The sequence below is a fragment of the Gymnoscopelus microlampas genome (assembly GCF_963454915.1).
Source record: "Gymnoscopelus microlampas genome assembly, chromosome: 15".
Lineage (NCBI taxonomy): Eukaryota > Metazoa > Chordata > Actinopteri > Myctophiformes > Myctophidae > Gymnoscopelus > Gymnoscopelus microlampas.
Window position 1 is genome coordinate 36,567,430 of NC_139952.1, and position 20,342 is coordinate 36,587,771.

Consider the following 20,342-nt stretch of genomic DNA (forward strand, 5'->3'; position numbering starts at 1 on the left):
GAACCATGGCTAGTATTATATATGTATTGTGTCTTTGCTCAATTTGTGTACTTGAGCAGTAAGCTATGATGCATGATAACAGTACATTAAGGCTATTTTCTACATATAGGTTGAACTGCCAACAGTGAAATTCTGCATAAATAAGCACATAAATAAATAAGAAGTTCACCTCACTTTTACCATGTAGCCTAGACCTGTAATGTGACAACAACATGTGATTGAGTGAGTGAGACACAGACAGGCACGTAACTTGTTGGTGGACCAGTGGTTTGAAATTATTTAGCTGAGTAGTCGGAATTAAGAATATATATCGAATCTTTGTGGTCGACTGGGCTTTTAATTCCTGGTTCAAAATGAAGTTCTAGCCTATACACAGTGAGTGAATCATTTTAACTGTTGGACATGGTCTCGTCTCGTTCTCGTACAGGGGAAAGTTTCATTTTCGATTTGCTGCACGTAGAAAACATGTAGGCTCCGCGACTCGGCCACAGAATTGAGTTAGCAGAAAAGCGTTAAAGTAACGATAAAGCAGAACCGTGTTGCTACAGGTACAGGACAGACAGTTCGTCTGCCACAGCTTTGTTGTTACTTTTCATTCCTTTACAGCGCCGTTTGCACTGCGGTAGGAGCCATTGTACTGTTGCTGCTCTTGTAGGTGTTTCTCACTGCCTCGAAATGTTCGGGGAATCTGGACCAGAGTGGCTTTCTGAAGAAGTCAAAACAGGTGTAAGTAGTTATCATGATCTCTACGATTGAATGGCAAGGCGTCTGTGTAGGATCCAGTTAGCCTACACGTGTAAGCCTACTTCAGCAATTAAGCTTACATCTGAATCAGCTGCGTACGTTGTGGTAGCATTGGCTACTACGAGCATTACAATCAAATGCAGCTGTTTTAAAAGTAATCTCTCTTTATTGTTTTACTGTGTTTATTTAGACTACCATCATTGCCATTGAGTTCGATGGAGGAGTTGTGCTTGGTTCTGATTCCAGAGTGTCTGCAGGGTATGTACTACACAGTGTGAGAGACACACGCGCGTGTGTGTGTGTGTGTGTGTGTGTGTGTGTGTGTGTGTGTGTGTGTGTGTACATATGTACAGTACAGTACAGTAAGTACATCTACAATATGGAATGTGTTATGCCAAATATAACTTATATGCCTTTTCGTCCTACCACCCCACCACTCCATCCATCCATCCATCCAGAGCGACGGTGGTGAACAGGGTGATGAACAAGCTGTCTCTCCTCCATGATAAGATCTACTGTGCCCTGTCAGGCTCAGCTGCAGATGCCCAGACCATCGCTGAGATAGTCAACTACCAGCTAGACGTTCACAGGTATAGGATGAGTGACTGTTCTCCACCATTGTTCCTGTTTGCTCTCCCTATTCATGTGTGCTGTTGTATTACAACAACTCTTATCTGTTTTGATTATGATAGTGTACCTATCTATAAGAAAATATACTGTGTATACAGTATATTTGTTCTTACATGTATTTGTTTCTGTGTCAGTATTGAGATAGGGGAGGATCCTCATGTCCGTTCAGCAGCCACCTTGGTGAAGAACATCTCCTACAAGCACAAGGAGGAGCTGTCAGCACATCTTATAGTAGCTGGCTGGGACAACAGAGCAGGGGGTCAGGTCAGTATGACCTGAGGCCGATTCTACAAATGTCTAAATCCTTACTACATCAGTGGTGCTCAAATCTTTTCATGTCAAGGACCCCCAAAATCATTTGTATTTGGCTGCGGTCCCCATCTCAAAATATTTTGTTCCAGGGACTCCCAGAAGAAATGATTTTAGTTAAAAATGAAAAAAGTTAGTTAAAAAATCAAATATATATATTCAATGATTGCACAAATGTTCAATAGCAGCTCTAGAAGCTCATAGCCCATCCGTGCCGCGCTATGAGCTTGTATATCTGCTATTTTTTAATAGCCAAAGTATAAAATATGTCTAAAATCTGAAAGGACACAGATGCTTTCCAGATTTTAATGGGTTAACACATCAGACAGATCTATAGTATTCACTCTTTTTTTACTGACCCTGTGTAACTCAGTGAGTATAGACCCATCTGTGAGTGACCTCATCCACCATCACTGTTGCTCGAGAATCAGTCACATACAGTAATTTTGCTATCCAATACTGCCGGTGCCAGGAGAATCAGAGTATTTATTTTCTCCTATTTAAAAGATTTATCTAATTTAAAGGTATTCACAGGTCTGTAACAAAAATATCATGATACAATTATATTACGCTGTGAGCCAGCTGTTTAAAATGTGGATGTTGATAGCATGTGCCACATTTCCAATTAAAAAAGAAGGTAGCCTCAGCCTACTGTTCTTCACTGCCTGAACACTGCTGTTTATCGGGAGCACACATCTGTGTAAATTCATGTAAATCCACCACTGTGCTCTCGGTTTATTCTCTCAAATTCTGCATTTAAAAGCAGAGTTTATTTTCTTCTCTGTGTTAACACTCATCAAAGCCAAATGCACCACGGTGGATTTGAACCCCTTGAACTATTACCACTGTGCCACCGGTGTGCCAGACCTCAGTGTTTAACACAAAAATGTTGATTGAGAGTTTCACCCTTGCCGAACAAACAACCCACTCGGCGTGAGTTGGATATATGCTGTAGCTCACTGTAAACCTTCAGTAAACATAGGAGTAGAATTCAGAAGTTGGCAAGATCTGTGTGGAGACGCAGTGGGGACAGTGGGGAGGTTTCACATTGCGATCATTAAAAGTTGATAACTGGCACTTCAATTTATACTTAGTCACACACCACTCTTGAAAAGTGCTGTGGACAACAATGATCTCAAAAGCAAAAGGATCGCACAACAGATTATAAATGCCATAAGGGTTTCCATTTCCTGTGTAGCTCAATGGGTATATAGCCTGTAACTAATACTGTCACGAGTAAAGGTATCACTCTTAACTGAGGCTACCCATGGTGCTTGCCTCTGATCAATATGCTGTATAATACAGAGTGATTTTGGACCTGTCTTTTCCCCCTTCTCTCTCTCCTTACCCTTCATCCTCTCCTAGGTGTTTGCGACCCTGAACGGCCTGTTGACACGTCAACCGTTTGCAGTGGGCGGTTCTGGCAGTTCATACGTGTACGGCTTTGTTGACGCTGAGTACCGTAAAGACATGATGAAGGAGGAGTGCCAGCAGTTTGTTGTCAACAGTAAGTGAATTTTTAAGAAGAAATGGTGGAGTTGGTTGAGAGACCCAAGAGACAAGAGATTTAAACTAGCCAATGGCACATGTGGAGGTGAAGGTTACATCCACTCAGCCATCAATGGACAATTACAAAAATAACTTTGTGTTTTACATTTTGAATAATAGGCATTAATCTGCCATTTGTATCCATAATAGTTAATAGTTTGAACTGTCTCAGGTGATACACTGGCACAAGTGGATGCTCAGTATGTACTCTTTGTGGATGTTGTGTGTCTAGTGCCAAATAAGAAAGTACAGTAGATTTTGCATGATGTTGTTTCTTCAACTCAACTCTTTTGCTTTCTCTTTGTTTGTATTGCTGACTCTCTCTCTTCCCCATGCTATTTAAAAAAAAACGTTTACCCTCTCTCTCTCTCTCTCTCTCTCTCTCTCTCTCTCTCTCTCTCTCTCTCTCTCTCTCTCTCTCTCTCTCTCTCTCTCTCTCTCTCTCTCCCTCTCTCTCTCTCTCTCTTTGTCTCTCCCCTAGCCCTGTCTTTGGCGATGAGTCGAGATGGCTCCAGTGGGGGCGTGGCCTACTTAGTCACCATTGATGAACATGGCACAGAGGAGAAAGTCATTCTGGGAAATGACTTGCCTACTTTTTATGACCAATGAGATGTTATCATAATTATTAGCTCCTTTATCTGTGTCCTAGGCTTTGCAGCCATAAACCAATGGCAAGTCTACAGTACAGTGTCTGGCACTTCATAACATTCACAGACACTACTTTATAAGTTCCATTATTTGACATTTGAATAGCATCAGAAAACAAGAGTTAGTTACTCATCAATGGATTTGACAAACTTCAAAAACTATACCTATAACATTAACAGAGTTAGGTTGAGTTCCCACACATTCTTTGATGCATACTTATGTCAACGTTAAGAAAAAATAAAAACAACCCATGCATAAACGCTCTACTTTAGTCAAACTTTATTTTTACTAAACCAGTCAGTAGTATGAGTGCTTTTCTATAATGAAGTTACATTTGAAATGTCGAAAGAAGGGCTTGTGTTGAAGCTTGTAGAGCTGCAGGCTTCACATGATATCGGTTGGTTATGAGGAAAAGGAGAAGTAACAGTGTTCTTTTATTTTATTAATCAATTTTGATTCAGGTAGTGGGTGTAAAATACAACATGCAGGTTGATAAACATCCCACAATATACAATTATATTGGTATACTGCTCTGATGTAGTCAAGGTGGTTACAAGACAATAGAGGACAGAATGGTAGAATAATTAAAGACAATGCATAGTGGTCACTAGGATTTATAGACACTGAACGAAAATACACTATGCAGTGGTTCTCAACCTGTGGGTCGAGACCCCCAGGGGGTCCCCAGATGACATGTAGTGAAGTTACAATTGAAGGACTTTTAAGACCTTTTTAATACCTAAAAAAAAGACCATTAATGCGTCAAAAGTAATCAACAAAGTATACTATAAAAAACGGTCTACAATTGGCCAAATTGTCAAATAATATAAGAAAGAGGCAAAAGTTGTGAAATAGCCGATCTACAAGCTCACATTTGTATCTGGCTGGCTCTGGCTATTTCATCACCATGGACAGCGACACACTCAACCTACACATATGTAGGTTGAGTGTGTCGCTGTCCATGGTGATGAAATAGCCAGAACGGGTCAGTAGGCCTACTAGGAGAGTGTCTTTGGGGCCGTGTCTCCCACCACTCAATCTGGGAACCCATCGTCAAAAATATCTGTCCTTGAGAGATTACCCACCAATAATAAGCAATACGTGAAATAAGTGAAAAAATAGAATAATGTCACACTGCTCAGATTCACGTGTGTGTGTGTGTGTGTGTGTGTGTGTGTGTGTGTGTGTGTGTGTGTGTGTGTGTGTGCGCGCGCGCGCGCGCATGTGGGGGTGTGTGTGTGTGTGTGGAGGGGGGGGGGCACGCGCACGTCAGCACATCCAGACAGCCAGGTATTTTGATACGTAACGTTGCAATACTTCCTATAATAAAAAATGAAATTGGCCTTTATTTGTGTTAACGAGTAGCACAATGTGGATATAATTTGAGCCATTTACAATTGGCCTATATCAAAAATATAACAAAAATGAGTTTCTGGGAAATCCCTATAAGCCTGGCAGAATCCGAAACTGAAAGTATACTCGGAGTCGGTTAAAGAAAAGCGTTGAAAAGCGGGCAGCGGCGGCAGTGAAAAACTTCACGAGGACGACCGACGCGGATAAAAATGTCTCCAACGAGTTCGACACGTAAATGTTTAGCGGTCGCTTTATCGCTGTTCGTTGACTTTGTGTTATTTACTGCGGTGGAATCCAGGCTGCAGCAGCACCGCAGCGCGTCTGGAGACCTGTTGCACCACTGGGTCGTTGCAGCGCTCCGATGCCTGGCTCTGATCGCTGTGGCTCTGTTCACCCTGGGTGTTCATTCATCACTGTTCATCCGCTACATAGCGGCTCACACTCTCCTCTCTCCGGTGTATGAGACCGGCCGCACGTTGCTCCACAACGCGGAGAAGGAGAGCCAGGGCTCGGATCATGGACCGCTGCTGGGGCACAGCAGGTTCAGCAGCCTGTCATCATGGCTCCTGTGCTGCGGTGCAGCGGCCGCTGCTGCCCTGTTCTGGGAGATCAGCATCCCGGACACTAGGGACGATGGAGAAAACGGGGAAGAGAAGAAACAGAAGTCCAGAGTTCTGTTCATGAGAGTCCTCCGCTTTTACAAACCCGACTATCTTCTGCTGCTGGGTGCCTTCGTGTTCCTGTCACTGGCTGTTCTCTGTAAGTAGCTTAAAGCTGCTTTTGATTTGATGATAAGGAATATTTTTCAATGAGAATTAGGACTTTAGGAATAGACTGAGGCGAGGGTAAATTATTATAATGTAAAGTTTTTTAATTATTTACAAACTATTCTGTAGACCACTGGTTCTCAACCCCCCAAAAAACTCATATCTGAACCGGGGACCCCCGACCTGACAAGCGCTTGGAATTGTAGGAGTTGGGGCATTACATTTTGTTTGACTATTTTTTTTTTAAACAGCCAATCTACATGCATGCTATTTTCAAATTGTTTGCCTCTTTCTCAGGTAATATTTCATAATTTGGACTGTTGTGTTTGACAATTTTTTATTCTATAGTTTGTTGATTACATTTGATGCAGTGATGGTCTTACTTTTTTCGTTTTTATTTTAGAGTTATTAAAGAGGTCTTAATAGTTGTATTAACTGCTGTTGTAGCCTATTAACTGTTGAGTGAGAAAATAATGTTGCAAATCATTTGGGGACCCACCTGGGGGTCCCGAAATACATGTTGAGAAGCACTGCTGTAGATTATACCCACTGTCTGGGTCTGTGCATCTGAATCTTGCTGTCCATAACTGTGTGTTCAGGTGATATGTTCATCCCATTCTACACGGGCAGAGTCATTGACATCCTGGGCGGTCAGTACCAGTCAAGTGAATTCATGTCAGCCATCCTCTTCATGGGCCTCTACTCTTTGGGAAGGTGAACAAAATAAAAACAGCAGCACCACACATTCTTTTCAAAGGAGGGTGCATGGGCAGTTGATACATTACATGTTAAACATGGGTGACCATGAAGTGTCTTGAAAGGGCTAATGTTGATTTTACTAACTGCACTCTGTGTAATGCCATTGAACACCACTGCATACTACGCCATAAACTTGTGCAGTAGTTCTAGATCAACATGCCTTCCGTACCTATCTTGAAAATAAAGCATCCATAAATGTATTTGTTCATGGAAAAGATATGCCTTCTGTGTGTGTGTGTGTGTGTGTGTGTGTGTGTGTGTGTGTGTGTGTGTGTGTGTGTGTGTGTGTGTGTGTGTGTGTGTGTGTGTGTGTGTGTGTGTGTGTGTGTGTGTGTGTGTGTGTGTGTGTGTGTGTGTGTGTGTGTGTGCGTGCGTGCGTGCGTGCGTGCGTGCGTGCGTGCGTGCGTGCGTGCGTGCGTGCGTGCGTGTGGTGTAGCTCCTTAGGTACAGGGTGCAGAGGAGGTCTCTTTCTTAGTGCTGTCAACAGTTTCACATGCAGAATGAAGGTCAAGCTGTTTGGAGCTCTGGTCAAACAGGAGATGGGCTTCTTTGAGGCTGTAAAGACAGGTGAGGCAGTTACACCACCACCAACAAATACTATTAGAACTACCTCAACTACCTTTAGAAATGTTCAATAATAGCAGATGCAGGCGCGCGGGAAGTACTTAATAGCCAGGGGGGCTGAGCGTCGGGGGGAATCTGCTTGACGCATGCACGCGCGCGATTTTTTTGCGGTTTCGGGTCGAAAAATGTGCGGGTTTGGGTGGGTTTTGGCACTTTTTTTCCTTTACTTTATTTCGGTTTTAGGGTTAGGGTTAGGGTTAGGTTAGGGTTACGTTATTTAATTCTCGTTCTCATAAATAAAAGAATAGAATTAAAAAATCAAAAAATTAAAAAAATATATATATATCCCTTCCCATCACCAGGGGGGCTGCAGCCCCCGTAGCCCCCCCCTTCCCGCGCCACTGAGCAGATGCGTCACAAAGTGACGCGCTGTGAGCTTGTATATCTTGTATACTATTTGTTAATAGCAAATGTATAAAATATGGATAAAGTGGTTAAAATGTGTGTGATGCTGTATTAACCAATGTACCTGACCCCCTGGAACCCCCCCAAGGACGCCTGGGGGTTTGACCCCATTTTGAGAACCACTGCCAATGCAACACAACACACTATACAAAACAAGAGTTTTTATTTAAACTACTATTGCAGGTGACATCACCTCCAGGCTGTCTGAAGACACCAAGAAGATGGGGATGGCAGTGGCTCTGAACACGAACGTTCTGCTGAGGACAATCATCATGACTTTAGGCATGATCTCCCTGATGATGAGTCTGTCCTGGAAGCTCACATTACTAGTGTTGATGGAAACACCCATCACTGGCCTCATCCAGAACATCTATGACACACGCTACCAGGTCAAATAAAAGCAGTGTATTCATAAAACATAATTACAAACTGTCCGGGGATGTAACCCTGTGCGTAACAATATATATTTTTCTTCTTTTCTTTTTTTTTACGTCTCTGACCATCAGTTCTTGATTTTGACCTTGACCTTTAATCTTTTGACCAAAATGTTAATCAAGTTTCATGAAAATCCAGCCAGTCTCAAATTATTTTGTCCACACATTGACAGTAGGTACTGTAAAACCCAGTTTGCTAAAATGCTGTGTTCAATTAATTACCGTTCAGACCAACAAACTATACAAAAAGGTACGCAAAAGGTACCTTGACCACGCAGCGTAATATGAAGGGTTGAGAATATGAAGGTGGGATGGTGGGATGTTCTATAGCTTATCTGCTCAACCAGCTAAGGACACATGGGTGATCCTAACTGAGATTAATCAATTTAAGATAATGATGAATGCATAATAATGAGCATTTAAGAAAAGCAGAAGTACCAGGCAATCAGGATAATGGGGTATTTTCCCACTTTTCCAGAGGCTTTTGCTGGCAGTGCAGGACTCGGTGGCACGGGCCAATGAAGCTGCCATCGAGGCGGTGTCTTCTATCCGGGTCGTGCGGAGCTTCAGCATGGAGCGTGGCGAGGTCCAACGTTATGACGGCCGCCTAATGGACACACACTCTCTGAAGACCAGACGGGATACGGTCCGGGCTGTTTACCTGCTCGCACGGAGGGTGAGAGGACTGTTGGTTTGTTTTTGTTTTGTTTGTTTTATGGGGACAAGATGAAGATGTCTGTAGGAGATATATTTGTGTTTGTGCATTTGTGCATATATTTACTGTGTTCTCATTTGTGTTCTTTACTGTGTTTTTCAGTGTGTGTGTCCCTATGTGAATGTATTGTTTATATTATGTATTTATGTGTGTGCACATGAATATGTAGGTATACTGTACACATACAGTATGTTGTGTATCTGTATGTAAATGTGTGTACCCATGTGTAGAGAGTAGAGGTACTGTATTATATCCATGCATTTATCATGAGTATGTGAGTGCACCTGCATGTATGTTAAGTGCGTGTATTATCATCTTTATTTAACCAGTAACTGAGACATGAGTCTCTTTTACAAGAAAGAACTATGATGATCTATGCACTTTGATCAGTGCATCTACTGTTTTATTTGTATTTGTGCCTGTCTTCATGCATACATGGTTGTGCAATACTTCATGTATGCACATGTGTGTGTGATTGTATAGTTGACAGGACTGGTGATGCAGGTAGCTGTGCTGTACTATGGCAGACTCTTCATCCAGAGAGGACAAATGACCACAGGGAACCTGGTCTCCTTCATAATGTATCAGGAACATCTGGGGAACAACATCAGGGTATCTGCAACTAAAATACATTAGAAATATTGAAAATATACGTGGATATCTAACATTTTAAAGTTAGATTTGATGGGTTAGTGTCTATTAAATTAACACGCTCATATATCGCTAAGAACCATTAATACATACTGTTTTGATGCATCATGTGTCCCATGCTGACCTTAGATTCTGACCCTTTGACCCTTCCAGACAGTGATCTACATGTTTGGGAACATGCTGAACTCAGTGGGTGCTGCTGGGAAGGTATTTAAGTACCTGGACAGAGAGCCCCAGGTCACCACCGCAGGAACCCTCGCCCCCGACCACCTGCAGGGACACGTTAGCTTTCAGAGGCTTACCTTCTCCTACCCCACCCAGCTGGATCGACCAGTGCTGCAGGTGAGCTTGAGACGCTAACACTTTACAGTTCAGAGAAATTCTATACACATAGACACATTATCCTAAAACAAAGTGTTGCTTGTGACCATATATCTAATCAATTAATAATAACTGTAGTAGTGAAAATGCGACTGCCACCAGCTCAACTTCTACCATCTCAAAAGACAGAGCTGCCATCTGTCAAATTGTTCTCCAGTGAATTTAACACATATCCCAAAAACTTGAACCAGATGTTTTGAGAGAGGAAACGAGCATCTATACTTGTATATGTTTTCATTACAGCCCAACATTTAGCACACTTTTAATTAGAATGGAGGGACTAATAATGTTGACTTTGACATATATTGAATTTGATATTATGTCACTTGGTTGTGTCAGGACTTTTCTTTGGACCTGATCCCGGGTAAGATGACGGCTCTGGTGGGTGCCTCAGGAGAAGGAAAGACCACGTGTGTCAGTCTGCTGGAGAGGTTCTACGAGCCGCAGAAGGGAGAAATTCTGCTGGATGGACAGCCACTGCATTCATATGAACACAACTACCTCCACAGAAAGGTAATGGCATTATTATAATCTTATGCAGGTGAAAATGTTCATTATTTTGTCCTCACAATATTAAGTTTTCTAATAACTGTAACCCTGCTAATGCTAATAACAGTCAAGAATCACTCTGCTAGTCATAATATAAACTACAGTCATCATCACTATTGTAATCAATTTAAAATCAGAAATATCTCCAAAATCGTCTTTGGATCACTCAAAACAGAACAGTCTTCCATTCATTCTGTCTCTTTGTTAACAGATAGTCCTGGTGAGCCAGGAGCCTGTGCTTTTCTCTGGCTCAGTCAGGGACAACATAGCCTATGGCCTTCCTAACTGCTCACTGGACGAGGTCCAGAAAGCAGCGAGCAGAGCCAATGCCCATGACTTCATCAGCCAATTGGAGAAAGGCTACGACACAGGTGGGAAAGGATCTGATACAACTCTCCCTTATACTATTAAACCTGGCCGAGTGCCAATGTAGAAACATTGCATTTTAGAGGTATGGAGACTGGGTCAGTGACAGTGGGTATAAAATGAATGTAATTGGGGTAGGAATATTATATATGCTGTAAATAAGTTTGTTAATCAGGCCAGTTGATGTATCAGAAAGCTAACAATCAGAAAATAATAATTGCAATAATAGTTGCAGTTCGAGTGACGAGGTTGGTTTACTTTGTCTTCATCATTGACTGGTATAGTTTATTTTCATGATGCTATTCACTATTTATTTATTTTATTCTTTGTTTTTATCAGAGGTGGGTGAGGGAGGTGGTCATTTATCCAAGAGTGAGAAACAGAGGCTGGCTATAGCCAGAGCGCTGGTCAGACATCCACAGGTCCTCATTCTGGATGAGATCACCAGCTCTCTGGACAGTGACAGTGAGACAAAGGTATGTAGCATAATGCGTTGAAAAAGCATGATAATAATAATACTATTATTCATAGTATTAATTATTATAATTATTAATATTAATTATTATAATAAATTACTACTGTTTATATGATTAATTATTGTTATATTTTAGATATTTTACTTAGAAGACCAGGGCATGTTTGTCTTCAATAATTTTGCTGAACAACTTAACGTCAACAATTACCGTCTACACATTTGTGCTCCTTAGAATATTCTGTGCATTTCTCATTGTTGATGGTGTTGAAGGCTATTTTAACAATAGCTTAATTCTATAAAAAGGTAATCAATTATACACAATCTGACAAACTCTTCATGTTGTCACTGCTTTGTGCTTACGACACAGGTCAAGGAGGCCCTGTCTTGTAACCCCGACCAGACGCTGCTGGTGATTGCACACAGGCTGAAGACCATTGAGAGGGCGGATCAGATTGTTGTGATTGGCGAGGGGAGGGTCCAGGAGCAGGGAACTCATGAGGAACTCATGGAGATGAAAGGCATGTACTACAAACTGAGAGAGAAGCTCTTCACTGAGTGAGACACCCCACAATGACCACATGCACTTACTATGGTGAGAGAGAGGACATGATGTATTTATTGTCATCACGGCCATGTTATGTGTCATATTTTGTACTGTATATCTTTGCACTGCTCTGTTGCAATTTGTAGAGATAAAACTACTTTATCACAACGGTGGCCAACAATATGTCAACATCATGACAGTGTAGCAATTGAAACTACTATAAAAAGAAAGTATTTTTTTTCCTAAGTATTGGATTTTTAACATATGCAAATATTGAAGTTGTAATTTATGTAAATATTGAATACATTGTTTGCTATTGTTATTGTTTTTGCTAGCACATTTACATTGATATAACACACTTCTGTTTATTCCCAGAAAATACATCTTATTTATTTTCTACATGCAAAAAAATTACATTACCACTATGCATTGTTGTTTAATGCCAATGTTAAAGATTTCGGATAATAGGGATACTGATATTTCAGTTTATTTAATTAGTTTAATTTAGTTTGATTGATTAATTGATTAAAATAAATGCAAGTCAAAATAAGAAACAGTAGTGACCTGTGTTGTTGTTTTTTATAGGAATGGACAGTCCATTTTTGCATTTCCTTTATTGTAGGAGAGTCACAGGAGGAAAGCTCAGGTGAGATTTGAATGTACGCCACTAGGGCGTGCGGGAACCCCTAGGGGTCCTTGAGGGGGTTCCAGGGGGTCCCCAGCAACATGTGTTAATACAGCATCACAATAAAAAAAAAATATCCATTTATGTACATCTGCTATTTTTGAATAGCCTTTTTGAAACATATCAAAAATGTTAGGAAGATTTTCAATAATTTTGCATTTTTTAACACAAATCTTCTCTTCTGGGGGTCCCTGGCACAAAACATTTTCAGATGGAGGTCCGCAGCCAAATACATATCAATTTGGGGGTCCTTGACATTAAAAAGTTTGAGAACTACTGCCCAATGTAACTGTCTTTACCACTGCACATCGAAAAGGAACCTCTAGGTGCCGAAATTTTATGATCAATTTTGTTGATAATATAATGACAGTTTAATAATTGTATTGCAATCTATCTATTGTGTTATACATAATGCTAATGCTAGATTTCTACAAGTTGTGATAATAATGCCGTATCCCAAAATAAAAGACCAGGACCGAGTTCTGACACGGTCAAGTGACATTTGGATGTAAGTCCAATATCACATTAATTATGATGCAAGGTTATACAAGATAATATTATAATTAATATGTAATAATTATACCTGTGTGCTTGCCCTGTGTGGTTTAATGTTCTCTGACATTCTGTAAGGATTTGCAACCAGTGTTCCTTTTACAAAACCCATCACTGCTACCTTTACATCTCCATTGCAATTTAGATGATGCCCTTATAGTAGAATATTAGTTTATCACCAACATTACAAATCTATCCATAACAATAAGTTCAAAGTACAGAGACAATATTTATTTGATACAAGCCCTTGGTGCTAAATCAAGAAACCAACAAAAAAAAATCCTCTTGTACGAACTCTTTAATTTCTTCCTATTTTTGAATTTCTGATCTTTTAGCCTTCTTGAGGTGGCTTAACTCAAAATGTGATTTGTGGCCATGTGATAACCGTGTCTCCTCCAGCTCCTTTGAGGTTTATTGATCAGATTACAGACTATATGGCTTGATTTGTATTGTTTCACGGCAACAGTGAAAAGTCCCTGGCACCCAACCATAGCCTTTTACTGATGTTTTTTGGCACACTTCCTAGTTGATATGCATTGACAACGGAGCTGCAAGTTGACAGTCAGCACCATGGGAAATCACCAACAACACCACCACCCACAAAATGTCACCCATAGTCATATGCTAAAGCTTCTATTTCCCTGCTAGATTTAGACACATGTAGAGTTCAGTTTTTAAATCTCTATCCAAGGGGTAATTATTGCTGTCCACCACACATTATATCTCAGCAATGCCTTGCTTCATGTTTACAATGAAGAAAACATTTTATGCACAACATTCAACTATTACAAGAGGTATATATTTAACACAGAGTTCACACTGACACAATTTCACAGAAGAAAATACATTCATGTGCTTTAGAAGGAAATTCAAATGCGGTCAACAACGGCCATTTCACGACAAGCCAAGCTGAGTTGTAAAATGGCGGACAGTGACGTTTATTTCGAATTGCTTGCGAAAAGAATTAGGGCATTGTAATTGCTCTTTCAACTATTTCAACACTTGGTCTAAAGTGCACGCCCAAACCCTCCCGGCATGTGCATGTGCACTGTTTAGTAATTGTGTAACCAGAACTGCACCATAACAATTCAACATTTGGCGGCAACACACATAAGATAAGATCATACCACACTGCCACAGTGGAAAATCCCTTCTCTCCATTCTTTCACTTTCATTTACTTTTGTTTGGTAGTTCAGCCCCTGTATCTGACTCAGCCAGGCTACGGCTAAGTGAGTGAAAGAACTGTGGCTTTGATACTGTACAGTGTACTTGATTACATTTTAGGCATTTAGCTGACACTGACTTCTAGAGCGACTACAAGTAGGAGTTAATGGTCTCACTGCTGTACTGGACACATGGTTGTTGATGGACACAGTTATTGGTGGCATCAAAGGTGTTAAACGTTACCTCGCCAGCCCTCACCACCACATATTAACCCCCCCCCCACACACACACACACACACACACACACACACACACACACACACAGCAAGAGAGAGAGAGAGAGTGTCTGTCAGTTAAGAAAAACAATCATTGGCGTGTATATACAGTATTATTTTGGTGTGAAACACTTACAAAATATAATTGTATTCCTTACATCAAACATTAATCAAAACAAAGTTTTGCAGGAAAAAGCTTAATGTGATGGAAGAACAAAGGTATCTCTGGTCAAGACTCGGTCAAAAAGAGGCTGGGCCGCAGCCTGGCGGTCCAGGCACCCTAGGCTGCAATGCCAGCCTGACGGCGTGTCGCGGGTTCGAGTCCCGATCCCGACGACCTTTACTGCGTGTCACTCCCCATCTCTCTCCCCATTTCCTGTCTACTGTCCTATAAATAAAGGCATAAAAAACAGTGGGAACCAGGCAGACACACAGGACCCCAACCCATGCCTCACCCTCTCACCCACATGCTTTAATTACTCTCCACCACCCCTCCTCCTCACCCCCATCTCGCCCTCCAACCTATATGCTTCACCTGCTCCCTCCCTCATGCCTCACAATTGATTGTTCAATGTCCTAAATCATTTTGGTAGGGGGGAATGGTGAGTGCATACACTACAAGTAGTATTATATACATCTCTATGACATATACATCAGTGGTTCCCAAAACTTTTACCTTTACTTCTTATACGTTTTATTACATTTATTTATGGATATTTTTTATTTTATTTATGAAATTCTTTTGAAAATGTGTTTTTTATTGACGTTTCATTCAATCTTCACATTTAATTGAAGGTTGTATTGGACGTATATATTGCAATTATTATAATAGGCCTATAGCCTATAGTTAGACTTATTTTTCAGGCTAATCTACTAGACTCCCCCCCCCCCACCACACACACACACGCACGCACGCACGCACGCACGCGCACACACACACGCACACACACGCGCGCACACACACACACACACACACACACACACACACACACACACACACACACACACACACAGACAATGTGTCACTCTCAGTCCAATGTTATGACAATATGGAGCCAGGCATATTTTGTTGTCCCCTGATTCCTCAGGTGGATGTATAGCCTTTAGTCATTTACTAATGGCATAAATCAGGCATTCTTTCTTTATAGTCAAAATGCATGGCTGTATATGGGGAAAAGGTGTGTCAAACACAAAAAAAACATTGTTGTAACACTTACATTATCTCAATAGTTTGAGCATATAGGCCTACAAGCTACAAACCCGTTTGCAGTGTTTGTTTATTGTATGCAAACTCACATTATTATGTGTACTGAAATAGAACGTGTCCGGGTTCTGGGTCAAGTGAGGACAAACTCGAAAGGCGGGTTTGTTGGTGTTCTAACGGCTGCACTGTCGTGACTTTTGTCATCATGGTGGTTGGTTGGCACACCGAGACCCGTGATCACATGGAAAGTCCCGGCAGAGAGGGAGGGAGGGGGGTGGTGTCGCCTGGTAAATTAACTGGCTACCACGTGATTTCTTGTAAATGTGAAGAGGCAGATAGGCGAAAGTTAAACAGACCTCCTGGCCAAAAAGACACAATGACTGACACACGGTCTTTGCTGCCATCCAGTGGCATAAATAAGAAAGGCCTGAACATTATTTGTGCTTTTACCATTTGGAATTAACCTGAGGCTTGACGCAGCCTACTAATGTACCAGATACAACTCTTCCAGCACTGCAGGTATTTCACTATCCCTGTCCCCTGTTACTGTGTTCTCGCTCTGAAGCATTGCTGTCAGTGTGTCATAAATGCAGAGTGTCTGTGGGTGTGGGCTGGACGGATGAACATGCTCTTGAAGGCAGCCTGCTATTAGACCTCCGTCTAAAACGGGGTTATAATTGGTTAAACAGTGAAAGTTTTTTAGAGGTTTTAAGCGTCTATATATAGACGTCTATATTATAGACGTCATTTCAACGGCTATAATATAGACAGTCTATATATAGACCCTTAAAAAACAGCTAATCAACGTCTCAGGCTAAGCCTAGACGTCTAAAAAAACTTTCACTGTCAGACCAATTATAACCCGGTTTTAGCCTAGCCCTTAGACGTATTTGGGCTGTGACCCCCCAAAATAATCATATTTGAACTTGGGGACCCCCCACCCTGACAAGCATTTGGAATTGTAGGAGTTGAGACATGAAATTTTGTTTGACTTGGTTTCACAGATAAATATTGTGAAAATAGCATATCTACAACTCACACCTTGCGTTGTGAGCTTGTTTGAAAACGTTTGCCTCTTTCTTGTATTATTCTTGTATAGTTTGTTGATTCATTTTGAATCTTTTTCTTTTCTTTTTCTTTTAAGGTATTAAAAGGGTCTTAAAAATCCTTAAATTGTGACTTCACTGTCATCTGGGGACCCCCCTGGCCCTGGAGTAGAAGGTTGGAAGTTCATCTCCAGTGTAGCGGAGCAGCTTGGGACCTCCTCTGAGTGGCAGGCCATTTTGAAGCTTGGCTGACTGCTCAAACCACCTGGCATCATCAACGGAGATGGTGTACCATCTGGTCATGCTGGACGGCGGGTAGTGGTGGATGTCCATAGCCCCTGGGCCATGGGGTAATCAGTGGATACACTTTTAGAAGCTTGCTAGAAAGCTCCACGGTTAGTAGTGTCTGGTTGGACTTGGCATCATTGCCCTTTGCCAGCTAATCTTGCCAACGACCGTGGGATGCACTGACACTCTCTGGGGGAGCGTCCTCTTGGTGACTTTCTCCCAGTGTTGTTCCAGTGTCTCTTTTTCAAAAGTGTCTTCACATTTATCCGATGGTGAGCACCCATAGGGTGGTGGTGTCCTTTTCATCCCTTCCTGGTCTTCTCCCCAGGAAACTTAAGGGGTCCCTCTACCCTCTTTCAGCTTGGCCATCCCTGACACCTATAATTACCAGTTTTCTGCTCTGAAGCAATTAAGAGCCATGACAATGGCTTTGGATGTAGTGGGATGAACCAAATAGTTAGCCAAGTGCTTAAGGCACATAGCACATGGACACAAAATGCCCTGATCAGCAAGTCACTGGTTTTATGTATTTCCCCTTCTCCCTCTCTCTGCATATCCTGTCTCTCTCTACTATCACTTTCAAATAAATGTTTAAAAATATCTATCTGTCACGGTTCCCCTAAACTAAAAACAAACAAACACATCAAATTAATTACTAATTAACGAAATGAACTGTAATCCCCCTAGCACTTTCGGCAATTATCAACACAATAACACAACAGTAAGACAATAACAATTTCACCCCCTATACAGTCCAACAAAAACAGTTTATGAAATTGATTCATTTCACATACTGTAAAGTACAAATGCTATTTTAAAAGTTTGTTAACAGTAATCAGTAGATTATACACATTATCATCCCTCAGACTATTAAAATATAATATTGGAACTGAACAGCATTCCATTTAATTGGACTTCAGGCATATGTTGGTATGAGTTTTACCAAAGACATGACAGACACCTACCTAAATAGGTAGTGACAACCGAAGAAGATTGATGTAGTATACACTACTCCCCTCTTTTTTGATAGTTTTAGGACCGCTCTTTAGTGAAGCAGACAAAAGGTTTGTAGGCTTCTAAGTAAACAGACTGTGTAGGCTGTGATAAATGTTGCGCATAATTATGTGCTTTCATGGATGGATGCAAGGTAAAAAATAAATGCTAGCTGTTGTCCATCTGTGAATGGCGTTCACAGGTGATACAGAGTTACAGTAGATGTGTTACAAATGTACACCATTTATGGTCATACAGACCACCCTGGCAATAGAGAGTCTGTGCTTTATGCCTGTGCAAGATGCTGTTACAATGAGAAAATCCTGGACATTCAGACAGCTCACTGATATGCCATGTCAATAATAGTCTTTCTTTGACACCTAGAAGAACAAAAAGTTCAAAGACAAAGAGTGATATGGAAAAAATGTAAAATGTGTTTGACCAAATACATCAATATTGATATTGTGACAATGTTCTTTTTCTTAAAAACAAAAGCTAAAATAGCTTTTGTTTGATTCAAAAAAACAAATTGGAGCTGGAGCACTATAAAATTGAAGCTGGTGAATGATCTTTGAGGGGCTGAGAACTCCATACAAAATTTGTATTTATGTTTATGTGGTATTTCTGTAATGTTGGGGTTCATTAAGACCCCATTATGATGCTAACAACCCCTGATCTGTCTGAATGGAGCCCCTCAATCATATAACATCATATATAACACTTGACCGCATGCGCCTTTAAATAATATTTAAACATATTATGTTTATTTTGAACAGATTATAGGGGCTCAACCCTTGCAGAAATCAGGGAATATCCTATATATTGCTGACATCATATTTTTAAAAGCTTATTATTGACATTTTTTAAGAAAGGGAAACTAGAGAGAGCTATTAAAGTTCTCTGAACCAGAGACACAGGTCATTAATGATATCATGAACTTGACAACTGCGCACATGCAAAATGCTATGGAGCATGGTAAACACAGAGGTGGACAGTAACAAAGTACTGTATTTACAAGTATTTACTTGAGTACTGTACACCACAAGGACAAATATAGTACATTTGACTCCACTACATTTCTAGGAAGGGAAAAATTATTCCCATTTAAAATATAGTTGTGAGCTTGTAGATCTGTTATTTTCACTATTGATATTTTGTACTTTGTACTTTTGAAGACTTAAGTATTTTTTTAAAGCATGTACTTTTGAATACTAGTAGTTAAAAGCAAGTACCTTAGTTAGTACGTTACTTTAACTCAAGTACAAATTTGACTGAGAAACTTTTACAGTAGCCTACTTGTAGTTGAGTAATATTTGACCAGGAGGAGTATCTACACTTGACTGGACTTCAGTACTTGACTGATACAGGATATATAAAACAAAATGAAATTGAGGACAAGATGATATACACTTGACTAGAATGATGATGTTGTGTATGATTTTTCAGAAAGCAGAGCCAGGACAAAATGCATTGGGTCAGACTGGCTTATAAAGTATTCCTGAGTTTGCTTGCCTGTGACACCATATGGCTTGCTCTCAGTTTGTTATTATGCTTTTGGCCTTAAAATGGTGTAACTCTGCTGCAAATCCTGTGTAGTTGACATAGCCTACAGTTATGCTACAGGAAATTATTTCTAGTAATTGTGCTGTTGGCTTTGAGTGTTCCTGTAGACATGCTGTTGAATATTAGTTAATATGCTGTGGGTAGGCTATTAATTGTGCATGTGCGCAGGTGAATTAGCCTAAAATCAGTGGCCTTGTAGGCATGCGCGCGCGCGTGCGTGTGCGTGCGTGCGTGCGTGCGTGCGTGTGTGTGTGAGAGAACTGCTTTTCACCATTTCCACCCATAGCCACTACTTTTCACCATTTCCACCCATAGCCACTAGATGACAGTATAACACAACCATTTTCAATTGTGTTTACCTTGGAGACAGGTCACTACATGGCAAACAAGGTCAGTTACAAATATTTTAGGTGCATAAGTAGTTTAATGTAGCTGGAAACAACTTGTTTACGTTTAAAGAACAATAAAATAAAACGAAATAAAATAAACCAGGTATATTATAATCTAATTTGGCATATACCACCTTGGTCAGACGCACTTCCTTCACTTTATTATTGATTGGGCTTAAATGTAATCCTTAATTGCAAAATACTCATTAATTGAATGAAATCTTAATTCCAGGACAAGGTTTAAACCATAGGTTTAAACGGGTTTAAAACGTAATCTTCT

At 40.7% G+C, this 20,342-nt stretch overlaps 2 protein-coding genes across 2 annotated transcripts; both read left to right on the top strand.

Moving 5' to 3' along the window:
- The first annotated feature begins 433 nt into the window (after positions 1–433).
- Positions 434–4,138, top strand: psmb9a (proteasome 20S subunit beta 9a). The gene is made up of 6 exons (XM_084080159.1): positions 434–726; positions 935–1,002; positions 1,203–1,334; positions 1,509–1,638; positions 3,049–3,190; positions 3,713–4,138. Exons 1-6 carry the CDS (start codon positions 676–678, stop codon positions 3,838–3,840), a joined length of 651 nt encoding a protein of 216 aa, XP_083936285.1. The 5' UTR covers positions 434–675; the 3' UTR covers positions 3,841–4,138.
- Positions 4,139–5,376: 1,238 nt separating this feature from the next.
- Positions 5,377–11,932, top strand: tap2a (transporter associated with antigen processing, subunit type a). The gene is made up of 11 exons (XM_084080156.1): positions 5,377–5,991; positions 6,599–6,713; positions 7,195–7,325; positions 7,971–8,176; positions 8,700–8,897; positions 9,420–9,548; positions 9,741–9,929; positions 10,308–10,481; positions 10,729–10,888; positions 11,223–11,359; positions 11,726–11,932. Exons 1-11 carry the CDS (start codon positions 5,442–5,444, stop codon positions 11,915–11,917), a joined length of 2,181 nt encoding a protein of 726 aa, XP_083936282.1. The 5' UTR covers positions 5,377–5,441; the 3' UTR covers positions 11,918–11,932.
- Positions 11,933–20,342: the final 8,410 nt, after the last annotated feature.

Coding starts and splice junctions, on each gene's coding strand:
- tap2a (XM_084080156.1), top strand. CDS start 5,442: ATGTCTCCAACGAGTTCGACACGTAAATGTTTAGCGGTCGCTTTATCG. Junction 5,992..6,598: donor CCTGTCACTGGCTGTTCTCT/GTAAGTAGCTTA, acceptor CTGTGTGTTCAG/GTGATATGTTCATCCCATTC. Junction 11,360..11,725: donor ACAGTGACAGTGAGACAAAG/GTATGTAGCATA, acceptor CTTACGACACAG/GTCAAGGAGGCCCTGTCTTG.
- psmb9a (XM_084080159.1), top strand. CDS start 676: ATGTTCGGGGAATCTGGACCAGAGTGGCTTTCTGAAGAAGTCAAAACA. Junction 1,639..3,048: donor ACAACAGAGCAGGGGGTCAG/GTCAGTATGACC, acceptor ATCCTCTCCTAG/GTGTTTGCGACCCTGAACGG. Junction 3,191..3,712: donor CCAGCAGTTTGTTGTCAACA/GTAAGTGAATTT, acceptor TCTCTCCCCTAG/CCCTGTCTTTGGCGATGAGT.